We start from the raw sequence: 12,872 nt of genomic DNA, 5'->3' as shown, positions 1-12,872 counted from the left end.
CAATGCCAATTCTCGTATTCTTTTGGCCTCCCTCTCCACGGTTTGTGGTGAATGGCTGGCATCTGCCCAATCCCGAATGGATGGTGTTCGAATGGATTAATGCAGGGCCCAAGTGCAGAATTGGTCGAGAGGGGCAAGAGCTCACGACCTCATTCTTTAGTGTTGGGCTTGCCTCTTATCGTCAGTTCGATATTACCTGTAATTACGAAATCGCCCCCATGCCCAAATGAACGAAAAGGGCTGAGCGCCGAAATCTCGACGCCAGGGTTGCAGGGCGCTATTGTCTTGTCCTTCAGGGGGTTGCATGTGGCTCCGCTGGCGCCGGGCGTTGCTTTGACGGTGACGGAGTATCGGCGGCGGCGGTCAATACATGTGTCCATGGAAGCCCAGGAACAGTGGCTCGCTGGAAAAGGGCGATTTCGCCGCTTTAAGAGACTTTATCGCGCAGCTGAACTTGGTGCAGGAGGATGTATCCGTACATCCCAACCGGAGAATTTTAGCTTCGAGTGCTTCTCGATCGTGAGCCTTTTAGGATAAGCCTTGCTTCTCGGTTTGCCTGGGCTGATGCTCGCACGAAGGAGGGCGGCCCAAAGCTAAATGGACAGGCACTCTCATCAGTTCTCGCACGGGCTCATATGGAATGTGATGGCAAGCGGTCAAGGTGCCACGGTCACAAATGAATCCAACCTGGGACGAATCCGGGTTGAACGTTCATGGAGGAAACTGCTTGGTTCAGCCTTGGTCTTTCCCTGATTGTGACCAGACCTCAATCGCAAGCGGGGCCATGAAATTGCTAAGACCCGAAGGGAAACCGCGATGGAAAGTTTGGAAACTTTCCGAAAACGTCGTTTTGCGGGAATGCAAAGAGCTTCCCTCAAAGACCCCAACATGTTTTCTTTGCCGGTGGCGACCTGTTGTATTTTTACGGGAAAAGTCCTCGTTAGGCTGGCCGTTGAGCAATTAACAACTGAGACCCGGCGCGACCCAGCCCAACCACAGACTTTCAGCTCCCGGCCAACCGCCATGCAAACGCCCAAAGCTCCAAGCAGCCGAGCTTTTTTGTATTTCCCTTGCCGCCAAGATGCTCCGAAGGCGCCTGGAAGAGCCGCCTGAGTGCCAGCCGCAAGAGAGGCGTGTGGATCGGAGATGAGGTTCGCTAGAAACGGTGTGTGCGAACTGGGACGGTATTGTATCTCTCGCTTCCCAACCGCGCCGTGGGCGGGTTTCGGTGTGACGAGGCGTGTTCTTGTCGTGCGATCCGCTGCCGGCGCGATGGTGGACAAACCGGGAAACCGGCTTTCCTTCTATCACTTACACGGACCCTCGGCCCCCTGATCCCTGCGACACATCCACCCACTCGATAACCAGGGGCCCTGACGCCAAGCCACATGGGTTCTGTGCCCGCAGTCCTCCGCCGGACCAGGGGGGCATCGAGACCAATCGCCAGCACACACAGCCAGCACCATGCAACCCAGTGTTGCTTTGCTTGCTCGCCTGTCCACTCTTTTGACCCTCCCCTCCCCTGTCGCCGTCTCTCCCGCCTCGCTCCCTCCAAGCTTCCGGCAATCAACACTCGTTTTCGTCTACCACACGCTCGGGATCACCCAGCAGCAGCAGCAACATCTTTCCTGGAGCTTCTCTGCCCGCGCCGCACCACGGCAGAAGGCAGAAGGCAGCACAGATCCTCGAGCTTCAAGTTCGAGTCCGAGGTCCATCCATCGACCAAGCGGTTGCTCTCCGCCGCCGTCACCCGCCGCTCGGGTACCGATCCTGAGTGCCGAATCCCTTTCGTTACTTGGGCTTGCAGGGCCACCTGAAGCCGTCCGTTCGCTATTTTGCATTTGGCCCACGGGGTTTTTACGCTCGCTCGCCGAACCCGTCACAGGAGATAGCTTCGCCTTGGGGGGGTGTTTGGACGATATTCAACCGGCAGTTGGCTCCGGGAGTCGACAAGCGTTGTGCCGTCTTCAACGGCAAGGATCTAATCGAAACGGGAACCCAACCCGACACTTTGGGATACCATCGCCATGGGGATCGGGAGTTATTTCAAGGCTGAGAAGCCTCAGGCGAAGCCGGCGGTGACGCCGGCCTCACCATCACGAAGCAATGCGAGGCATCAGCAGCAGCCCTCGGCGTCGGAGAACCCAGCGCCATCACTCCGGCCAGATTCGGAGCTTCAACCCCCAACACCCCGGTATAGCTCCAGGCCGCAGTCTATCTCAGGGCGGTCGGTGAGGTCGACAGGGAGCTCGGTTCTTGACGACATCAAACACGAGGTTATGGTGAACTACCTCTATCAGCAGCAATGCTCGCACTTGTGGGTGTCGGATGGGAGCGGCGAGATCGAGGGTGTCCTTCTGCGGAAGACGAGGGGGCAGTACATGGCCTGCCCACCGCAACTAGGGAACTCGCCGTTTGCCCTGGCTTGCGCCGCGCTTAATGTTCAGGTACGTCCGAGTCTTATCAGGGGCTAAAGTGGTAAACACTAACAGTGCCTAGTGCGCCATGACGGTCAACTCGAGAGTCATCAAAACCTTCCTGCAGTGGTCGCCAGACGCCGTCGATGTGCCCCTAATGAACGGCCTCCGCGTGCAGATTCTCCCCACCATCGACGACCTCCCGCGCGCACGGAAGCACCAGTTTGCCGCCTTTGTCGCTTCCGAGGGACTTTTGGTCGTGTGGGACGACGATGCGCTGCATCTCGTACAAAGAGCCAAGGCTATCGAGTCGGAGCTAATGGAGCTGGTGTGGAAGGCTGGTGGTGATGAAGACGAGGATGAGAAGGGAGGGCCGATTGTGACGGAACCCGAGGTGGATGAAGAGAGCGGCGAGCTGAAGCCGGAAAAGAGGCCGGTCCACATGCTGAATACTTACCTGGTCAGCTTGACCCTCATCCTCGTCACCGTCTCTCTTGGAGCAGCTTTCCGACAGCTAGCCATCGAGGTTTCGGTTGACGGCAGTTACCTCCGCCTCGCCCTCATTGCCTTGTTCCCGGTTCAGATCTTCTTCACCCTGTTCTTCGCCCAGGTCATCTTCGGTTGCTTGGCCCAGATCTTTGGCCCAATTCGCCAACTGACCATCAACTCCAAGTTCTACTCGGCTCGTCCCCCGCCGAGATTGCGCACCTCCGTTCTGCCCCATGTCACGGTCCAATGTCCCGTGTACAAGGAAGGCCTCAGCGGTGTCATTGTCCCGACCGTCAAGTCTATCAAGCAGGCCATGTCGACATACGAGCTGCAGGGAGGGTCGGCCAACATGTTTGTCAACGACGATGGTTTGCAGCTCATCTCGGAAGAGGACCGCAGGGCGCGTATTGAGTTTTACGCCGACCACAGCATTGGTTGGGTTGCCCGTCCGAAGCACGGCGAGAACGGCTTCTTGCGCCGAGGCAAGTTCAAGAAGGCTTCCAACATGAACTTCGCCCTCATGATTTCCTGCAAGGTGGAGGAGAAGCTGGCCGCCATCCAGCGCACCCCCGACTGGTCCCAGCACGACGAGGCCCAAGCGTACGAGCAAGCCTTGAAGGAGGTCCTCGAGGAAGACGGCCGTGCCTGGGCGGACGGCAACATCCGTGTTGGCGACTACATCTTGTTGATCGACTCCGACACCCGTGTGCCTGCCGACTGCCTGCTAGATGCCGTCTCGGAAATGGAACTCTCTCCCGACGTCGGCATCATGCAGTTCTCGTCCGGTGTCATGCAGGTCGTTCACACTTACTTCGAGAACGGTATCACCTTCTTCACCAACCTCATCTACAGCGCCATTCGGTACACAGTCTCCAACGGCGATGTCGCTCCATTCGTCGGTCATAATGCTATCCTTCGCTGGTCTGCTATTCAAGAGGTCTCGTACGAGGACGAAGACGGTTACGAGAAGTTCTGGTCGGAAAGCCACGTGTCAGAGGACTTTGACATGTCCCTGCGTCTACAGTGCAGCGGTTACATTATCCGTTTGGCCGCCTGGGCTGGCGAGGGATTCAAGGAGGGCGTGTCGCTAACCGTGTACGACGAGCTGGCCCGTTGGGAGAAGTACGCCTACGGCTGCAACGAGCTGCTCTTCCACCCGATGCGCAAGTGGATCTACAAGGGTCCCTTTACCCCTCTCTTTCGCCGTTTCCTCTTCTCCAACATCCGCTTCACGTCCAAGATCACGGTCGTGTCTTACATTGGGACTTACTACGCTATCGGTGCGGCTTGGATCATGACCAGCGTCAACTACTTCATCATGGGCTGGTTCAACGGTTACCTTGACAAGTACTACGTTGACTCGTGGCAAGTGTGGTTCTCGATTATCATCGTGTTCAACGGGCTTGGCAACATCGCCCTGGCGGTCATGCGGTACCGGGTTGGCGAGCGCAACCTCCTCTACGCGCTGTTCGAGAACTTCAAGTGGACCTTCCTGCTGGCCATCTTCCTGGGCGGCTTGTCACTCCACGTCTCGCAGGCGCTACTGGCGCACATGTTCGAAATCGACATGACCTGGGGTGCCACCTCGAAGGAAGCCGAGTTTTCGAACTTCTTCATCGAAATCCCGAAGGTTTTGAAGAAGGTGTGTACCACAACCCTTTCTTACTCGAAAGCCTTAAATACTGACCGTTGGCGCTAGTTTAAATTCTCGATGATCTTCGCCTCGCTCTTTATCGCCGGCATGATCATCCTTGCCGTCGCCCCCTTTATTCCCTACAGCTGGCACATCACCGACTTTGTCGCCATCCTACCCATGGCCACCGTCGCTGGCTCGCATCTGCTGCTGCCGCTAGCCCTCAACCCGGCGCTGATGACTTTCTCGTGGTAGACGGCCTTCATTCTTTTTTACGGCAGACTCACCCATATGTCAGAGCCTTCTGGTCGCTAAGAGGCGGCGGGTGGTTTCACGTGCCATTTAGACTGGTGTTTTGCCCGCCCCTTTGCGGGACAACGTCTCATGTCATGACCTTTTCCTATTAGCACTCAGTGCTTATTTATGCTTGGATACATAGATGGGGGGAATGGGGTTGGAGTTAATCAACGTAGGATATATTGGTAATTGTATATCTTTAATCCTACTCAACCCTTTCGGCGTTGGGTCGAGGAGAGATTCGTCACAACGATATGCTTTCTCCGCGCTTGGTGACCGCATATATATCTCACCTTGTCCCCTCTATACCTTTCTCCCCTACACCCCTTGCCCCCTGCCATGACCCTCGATATGCATGGCTTTCGTGAGAGTCCAACACGTGATCTCGGTAATTCCTCTTCGGTTCAGTGACGGGGGCAGCCAGCCACTTAGAACATGCCGTGTCACCACAGTCTTCCCCCACCCCACACATTGGAGAATCCGGAAAGAACAGAGCTCTGCCCGCCATCTTCCTTGGGCTCATCCGTGTAACCGGAGACTGGGCCTAAGTCCGACGGTACGACCTCGATGGCCGCCAGCCTCAACTCCCTTCTCAAAGCCCTCGTGAACCGGATCTCGGGTGGCCTCGGGGATCAATACATTTATTCCCCTCTGTCCGAAAATGGCAATATTCGCTTGCTGCGTTTGATGCCGCACCAAAACAGGGAGGCCCCTTTACAATGCCAGCTCTTCGAATATCCCTTGCGGAAAGCACGCCGAGGGGTACACCTTTACGAGACCTTGTCGTATGTTTGGGGTTCTGAGGAAAACCTGAAACACGTCTATATCCGATCAGGGGATAAAAACCAGCGTTTGCTCGTCACGCCAAATCTCCACGCAGCCCTTTCACACCTCCGAGATGAGCTCTTAGAACGCATCCTATGGATCGATGCTATTTGCATCAACCAGAAAGACAAGGTCGAAAAGGGACTGCAGGTCCAGTTCATGGCTGAGATATACGCGAATGCCAACCGCGTCATCGTCTGGCTTGGGGAGGCGGCAAGTGATAGCGACCAAGCGTTTGAAGCACTACGACAGGCCGCCAGGGAAGGCAGCACACAGCACTACATCGACGAGCCGACCGAGCAAGCAATCTTTACTCTGCTTGAACGGCCATGGTTCCGACGCATTTGGGTACGACACATGGTGATTCAACCAAAGACTTGGGGGATACGAGTTTGCTAACAAGTTTGGTCACAGGTCGTTCAAGAGGCTGCGGCAGCTCGGCAGATCTTGATGAAGTGTGGCCCTTGGGAAGTTGATGGATTTGTGTTTTGTTCAGGCATCGCCGCCTTGAACCTGTCCTACACCACCCACCCACATCTACGAGGTCTGATTCCTCCGATGACGTATCTCGTACGAGATGCAATCTTCCGGCCTCGGGATACTATAAGCCAGCCCGAAACAAGCCAGCCCGCAACAAGCCAGCCCGAAACAAGCCAGCCCGAAACAAGCCAGCCCGAAACAAGCCAGCCAAGAACATTCTCTCTCAACATTCGGCCACTGGGCGAGCTGGTGGATATGTACCACAACCGTGAAGCTACGAACCGTCTCGACAAGGTTTATGCCTTGCTCGGCATGAGCTCTGATGACCACACGACGGCGGAGTTATCAGTCGACTATGATCTGCCGTGGGAAACAGTCTTTCGGAGGCTTGTCCAATCTCTCCTCTCCGACCAGGTGTTTGTGGATATATGGGATGATCGCGCCGTGGCGGTGATCCAAGGCAAAGGCCATATCTGTGCCACAGTGACTCAAGTCGACGGTCACGATACGCGAAGTGATATACAGCTCATAACCATCACTTGTAAGGAAGCGCTTGGTAATTGCAAGAAGTGGTGGTCCTATCAATACCACCTCCGAGCTTCCGCCAATCCTATCCGCGTAAAAGATGCGGTTTGTATTTTACAAGGATCAACGATGCCCACGATCGTCAGATTCCACGAGGGGGGCTACTCTACCATCATCATGATCACGGCTTCTCTGGGAGAGCCAGATCAAAGATGGTCGGAACTCATACAATCTCTCCCAAAATCCCCAACAGACTTCGTCATGATTTGGGACTGGGACGCACCTCAAGACGGATCGCAAGATCAAGACTATGAATCCCTCATCAGCAGCCGAGGGGGGCCCCAGCGGCCTTGGACAGAGTCGCAAGACTATTTGGTCAAGGCCATCAGATTGTGGAACTTCGGGATATTGCTGAATGGAGTCGAGGATTACCCAGACGCAGGGGAACACCTCCGAAACGCCGTCGAGGCGTATGCCGCGGCATTGAGGAGCGCCGGAACTCCTCCCGATTATAGCGCTTGGACGGGGGCGGATGAAGAGGCACTGATGGCAATGGACAACCTAGTCACTGGAGACGAAGACGCCCCTGTTGAAACCGAGAGGTTTAACGACTTGACGCCACTACTTTGGGCTGTGGAGAAGGGGGATGAGGGCCTCGTGAAGCTGCTGCTTGAGAAAGGCGCGGTTCTTGATGTTGTGGCCAGCAGTGGCCAGACGCCCCTAGTCCGGGCTGCAGAGAAGGGGTACATCGGCGTCATGAAGCTTCTACTTGACAAAGGCGCCACTATTGGTGCTGAGGCCGCTGATGGCCGGATGAGGCTACGGTGGGCCGTGGATCGGGGGTACGAGAGCGCGGTGAAGTTGCTGGTTGACGAACGCATCAGTTTGGACGTCGACGATGATTATTATTACGACAACGATCAGGATTACGCCGACGCACTTCAGGATGCCTCCACTCAAGGCTATGACAACATCGTTCGGATATTACTCGACAGTGATATATTAGCTACCTATAGTCGGAGCTACGGTAAAGCAATTCTCGGTGCCGTTCGTGCAAGCCACGACAAGATCGTTCAGATGCTACTCGAGAAGGGTGCCGATCTATATGCCAAGGGTATCAACCTCTTTAGCAGGGCACTTCTGGATGCTGCTGATGACAGCGATGGCAACATGGTTCGGATATTACTCGAGAAGGGCGCCGATGTGAATGTTGAGGGCGGCACCTTTGGCAATCCGCTTCAGACTGCGTGTTATTACGGCGACGACGAAACTGTTCAAATGCTGCTCGAGAAGGGTGCCGATGTGAATGCTCAAGGTGGCGAGTACGAAAGTGCGCTTCGGGCTGCCTCTTCGGCCGGCTACAACAATATCGTTCGGATGCTACTCGAGAACGGTGCCAATGTGAATGCTCAAGATGACTACTCCGGCAATGCACTTTACAGTGCCTCTGGGGCAGGCCACGACGAGATTGTTCAGATGCTACTTGAGAAGGGCGCCAATGTGAATGATCAACATGGCTTATACGGTAACCCGCTTCAGAATGCGTCTTTCCATGGCCGCGACGAGATCGTTCAAATACTACTCGATAACGGTGCTGATGTGAACGCTCAGGGAGGCCTCTATGGGAATGCGCTTCAGGCCGCCTCTCATGGAGGCCACGACAAAACTGTTCAGAGACTACTCGATAACGGCGCGAATGTGAATGCTCAAGGTGGCGAGCACGGAAATGCGCTTTTCGCTGCCTCTGTCAAAGGCCACGATAAGGTCGTTCGGGTATTACTCGACTGGGGTGCCGATGTGGATGCCCAGGGCGACTACTACGACACTGCACTTCAGGGTGCCTATGCTAGACGCCATGATCATATCGTTCAGATACTCCTCGAAAACGGCGCCAAGGAGTTGGATTGGGAGCCAATTCAGGATTAGGATCAGTTCAATGTTATGTTTCGAACTCTCAGACTCTGGGGGCCCTCCTCGAACTGACTCGGCGTGGAGGTTAATGAGGTACATTGGGAGACTCAAGAAGATGGCCGGCATACCCAGGGGTAATTCCACAGTCATGGGAGGCTCGAGTGGAATACCGTACTCAGCAATCACTATCACAAATCACCAAATGCCCATCATCGCCAGCATGACCAAACCGAACTCAAGAAACAACCAAGACAGGTCCTTCTATTATGCCCGCACCCAAACGCCTGTAGCTAAGCCAGAGCCTCTATCCCATACTTTTTGTCCAACCCAAATGCCACACACACACACATCAAGTCTAAGTTGGCTGAGTCTACCAACATATAGTATAGTAACCGACCGACCGCCCCTCTTCATTGCACCTCTTCATACCTCGTCCCTACTCCGCCTCATCATCGGTATCCAGCGGCTTGGGCGTACCCTTGGGGCTATTCAGCCACTCGATATGCCTGAGCCTGCGCCGGACCTCCTTCTCCTTGACCTCCTTCTTGGTCAGCTTCTTCTTCTTCTTGGCCCTGAACTTCATGCTCTCGCCCGTGACGCCGCCGTTGTCCTCGGCGCCGCTGTTGACGGCGCTGCTGACGGCGCTGGAGCTGAGCGCGGGGGTGTTGAGGCCGCTCGTGAGGGCCGAGGCCGGCTTGCTGGCCCCGCTGTCCTCGAAGCGGTCGAGCGCGGCGGCCGACGCGCCGCGGTGCGCGACGCGCCCGTCGTAGACGTGCCACTGCTCCGCCGCGAGGGCGCCGACGAACTCTTCGTTGTGGGAGATCATGACTACGCCGCCGCGGAAGTCGCGGATGGCGACGGCTAGGCCGCCGAGCGAGTCGCGGTCCAGGAAGTTGGTCGGCTCGTCGAGGACGAGCAGATGGGGGTTGTTCCACATGGCGCCGGCGATGACGACCTTGACCTTTTGGCCGCCGGACAGCGAGCCGATCTCGTTGTGGTTGGCAATCTCGGGGTCGAGGCCGAGATCCTCGAAGTGCTTGGAGATGATGGACGGCTGCAGTTCGCGGTAGCCGAGGCCTTCACGCGAGGCTTCGTGGTCGTCAAACTCCTGGACAAGCTTGGCGAAGCCTAGGTCAAGCAGCGTTTCCCGCGAGATCTGCGTGTTGTGCTTGGGAAGGAAGTTGCGCCATTTCCTGAGTGTGTCAGTACGAAAAGATTAACAGCCTAGGGGAATGAAGTTGGGAGACTTACACCTCGTATTGAAAGGTCTTCTTGTATTTTTGCCGACCGACTAGGGACTCGATCTGGCGCTTGCCCCTCCCGTCGCCAACGTCGACAAACTTGTCCATCTGTTCCCGGTCCGCGTCGGACAGGATACGGGTCTGCTTCATGTGCACCTCGCGGTCGTCGCCGTGGGCGTACCGCCATTGCAGGTACTGATTAGGTGTCTTCTCGAGATGCATTTCCACGTGCTCGAGCGCGTGCTGCTTGATGTAGCCGATACGCAGGTTGGGATGCTTCTCGACCCTGCCGGAGATAGGGATCACCTCACCCGTCAGAAGCTTAATCAGGGTCGACTTGCCAGCACCGTTGGGGCCAATGATAGCGACGCGTGATGACAGGGTGAGCTGGCAAGAAACATCGCTCAAGGACGGCTTGGGCGCGTTGGGGTAAGCGTATGAGACGTTGGTCATGCGGATGATGGCGCGTGTATGGGACTTGACACCTGAGAGAATACCAGGGGGTGGGAACTTGAACTGGACATTCGAGGCCGACAGGGTGTAGTAACTCTTGGCCTCCGGGCGGACCTCGACAAAGGCGGCAAGGTTGCCCTTGTAGTGGCCCAGCTTTTTGCCGGGTTCGTAGTGGTAGATATCGGTCGTGACTTCGTCGAGGAAACCGGAGTCGTGGGACACGATCAAGCTAGTGATGTCGGTGTGCGACTTGAGGTAGGTCTCCAGCCATTTGATGTTGGTGACGTCGAGATGATTCGTAGGTTCGTCCAGCAGCAAAACATCGGCTCTCTGGAGCATGGCACGGGCCAGGGCCAACTTCATCTTCCACCCGCCAGAGAGCGAGCCGACGTTCTGAGACTGGCGGCCCTCGGGGCCGGTTGTGAAGCCAAACTCCTCCAAAACGGAGGAGATCCTCTCCTTGCCCTCTTTGGCGATGGTAGGGTCCTTGGAGACAAACTCGAGAATGCTGATGTCGGCATCCTCACCCTGGTTATGCTCAACATAACAGGTCCGCAGCACATCCTGAGACGGGAAGCCCTCCAGCTTGCCGCTAGCAATACTTCTCATTAGCGTCGACTTTCCGGCGCCATTCCTGCCGCAAAGGCCGTAGCGGTGCCCCTTGAGCAGTCTGAGGTTCGTGTGTGAAAGCAGAAGCATGCCACCGTAAGCGAGCGAGAAGTCGGCGTTGACAATCTCGATTTCGCCGTCGTCCTCCTTCTCGGGAACGCCGTACTTGCGGTGGTCTTCCTCAACATAGAACTTCTGGACGGAAGCAGCAATGGCTTCTGCTGCGGGCGTCAGAGACTGGAGATACGGAGTGATTCTGGGAGGGATGCGGTCCAATTGGCGGTGGTTGACGTCTTCGCTAACCATTTCGCTGATGTACGGGCGCGCTAGGTTGTAAGCGTTCTGGTCACCGGAGAGGCCGCCATTCTTCTTGATATCGGCATCGAGAACCTTGGAGACATCATCGACCGTGGTCCGCTCAACGACGGCAGTTTTGTCGTCGCCCATAGCCTTGTCCATAACGCCCAGGGCGCGTGTCGCAAGCTCGCGGACTTCGGGGAGCGAAGCCCTGTCAACGACGCTCTTGACGCCGGGCTGAAGCTTCGGCAAAAAGGTCCGGGCCTCGATCGGGTCGTGGACGAGCTTGGTCAAGTTCTCGGTAATGACGACTGTCTGGCGGAGGACTTCTTGTGGGGTGGTCGGGTTGTTCAGAGAGCGCTCGAGGAAGGGTGTGAGTAGAGCTAGGACGGGCGAAGTGACGATGGCAACGAAAGTGGTTTGCGAGAGGGCGTGGATGGCCTTTTGCACGGCCTCGGTCGAGGGATGGTGCATGGTATCGACGAGGAGAGGAATGCGCGGCGCAACATCGTCGTTGGAGAGCAGAGTGGTGAGAGAGTTCATGGTCTTGACGGCCTGCTTCTCCACCTCACTCTTCATGTCAAGCATGCCGTTCTCAACGATGGGGATGAGGCTCGCAAGCTTGGCACCCATTGCTTCGCGTAGGAAGTCCTGCTCCTGTGCCTGTTCCTTTGTGCTCCCGATGGCGATCTTGGCTTTATCGGCCATCTTCTGCATCAGCTTCAATGCGCCGACGACACCCTGCCACTTCCCGCCGGCTTTCTTGATGTACTGGGTGAGCGCGGGCAAGAGTCCTACGACCATGGCCTCAGCGCTTAGGTTGGAGAAGAGGGCATCGATGCCGTACTGGGCAGCGTCCCGCACAACGGCGCCCTTGTCGGCGAGAGCATCGAAGGCGCAGCCGAGAATGCCGCCATCCTGGAGGAGGAAGACAATCTCGCTGATGGGCTGGCGCGCGGGGAAACGTTCGAACAGAGCGCCGAGAAGATTCTGGGCGCTCTCGCGACGAAGACCGCTTTTCTTGTCGGCAGCGGCCTTCTTGACTTCGGCAACGACGCCGTAGTGGTGCAAGCCCTGGAAGCCGACGGAACTGAGCAAGAGCTCGCAGAGCCCGTAGCAGGCGTCGACAGAGGCGGAAGAGGTCTTGGCGGTGAAGATGGTGGTGAGAACGGATGATATTTCGGCTTGTGTGGGGGCCGGGGCGGCGCCGTCGGGGGGCTTGATGGGCACCGTCATGGTCGGCGGCGAGACGGGATGTGGCATACTCTGTCGGGCGGTTCTTGGCTTTTCGGTTCGGCGCAGCGCAATGTGATACAATGTAAGGCGTGAAATGGAAATGCGCGTGGCCCGACAGACGCCCGTTTTTTACAATCCGGGAGCGTACTGTGGAGGACAAGACGGGAGTGGAGGGACGGGATCGGGTGCTGATGAGGCGCGGGTTTTGTCGTTGGCGGTGGAGTGAGTGCGCATTGCCCCGCGCCCTCGAATTTTTGCCAGACGCAGCGCTATCTGGCATGAAATTTCTCTTATCAGGCCCGGAAGCCCCACCATTCCGCCCGCCAATGAGGGGCATGTGGGCCAACATGTGCGAGGGTGTGAGGCATGGCTTGAAGCAGCGATAACTCACTTCTGGCTCGGGGTTGGGGTTAGGCGGCATGACATTTCAACAACCGACGACAACGTTCAAACACCATC

At 56.6% G+C, this 12,872-nt stretch overlaps 3 protein-coding genes across 3 annotated transcripts; 2 read left to right on the top strand and 1 right to left on the bottom strand.

Annotated features, from left to right (window-relative positions):
* The first annotated feature begins 1,922 nt into the window (after positions 1-1,922).
* B0H64DRAFT_62153 (glycosyl transferase family group 2-domain-containing protein) lies at positions 1,923-4,886 on the top strand. The gene is made up of 3 exons (XM_062808522.1): positions 1,923-2,447; positions 2,500-4,548; positions 4,606-4,886. Exons 1-3 carry the CDS (start codon positions 2,028-2,030, stop codon positions 4,792-4,794), a joined length of 2,658 nt encoding a protein of 885 aa, XP_062653801.1. The 5' UTR covers positions 1,923-2,027; the 3' UTR covers positions 4,795-4,886.
* A 474-nt stretch (positions 4,887-5,360) lies between these two features.
* Positions 5,361-8,803, top strand: B0H64DRAFT_62148 (ankyrin repeat-containing domain protein). Its single transcript, XM_062808521.1, has 2 exons — positions 5,361-6,009; positions 6,076-8,803. The coding sequence occupies exons 1-2, from the start codon at positions 5,404-5,406 to the stop codon at positions 8,590-8,592; spliced, it is 3,123 nt and encodes a 1,040-aa protein (XP_062653800.1). The 5' UTR covers positions 5,361-5,403; the 3' UTR covers positions 8,593-8,803.
* A 210-nt stretch (positions 8,804-9,013) lies between these two features.
* Positions 9,014-12,413, bottom strand: B0H64DRAFT_447353 (P-loop containing nucleoside triphosphate hydrolase protein; the record flags this gene model as incomplete). Its single annotated transcript, XM_062806992.1, has 2 exons — positions 9,014-9,770; positions 9,829-12,413. The coding sequence occupies 2 exons, from the start codon at positions 12,411-12,413 to the stop codon at positions 9,014-9,016; spliced, it is 3,342 nt and encodes a 1,113-aa protein (XP_062653799.1).
* Between the last annotated feature and the right edge of the window lie 459 nt (positions 12,414-12,872).

Source organism: Chaetomium fimeti, assembly GCF_033439085.1.
Source record: "Chaetomium fimeti strain CBS 168.71 chromosome Unknown B0H64scaffold_14, whole genome shotgun sequence".
NCBI classification, from domain to species: Eukaryota; Fungi; Ascomycota; class Sordariomycetes; order Sordariales; family Chaetomiaceae; genus Chaetomium; species Chaetomium fimeti.
This window is presented reverse-complemented; position numbering and strand designations above follow the sequence as displayed.

Bases quoted from the DNA above. Each gene is read 5' to 3' on its own strand.
- B0H64DRAFT_62148 (XM_062808521.1), top strand. From the start codon at position 5,404: ATGGCCGCCAGCCTCAACTCCCTTCTCAAAGCCCTCGTGAACCGGATC. The intron at 6,010-6,075 runs GTACGACACATG...GTTTGGTCACAG, and splicing joins CATGGTTCCGACGCATTTGG to GTCGTTCAAGAGGCTGCGGC.
- B0H64DRAFT_62153 (XM_062808522.1), top strand. From the start codon at position 2,028: ATGGGGATCGGGAGTTATTTCAAGGCTGAGAAGCCTCAGGCGAAGCCG. The intron at 2,448-2,499 runs GTACGTCCGAGT...AACAGTGCCTAG, and splicing joins GCGCCGCGCTTAATGTTCAG to TGCGCCATGACGGTCAACTC. The intron at 4,549-4,605 runs GTGTGTACCACA...CGTTGGCGCTAG, and splicing joins TCCCGAAGGTTTTGAAGAAG to TTTAAATTCTCGATGATCTT.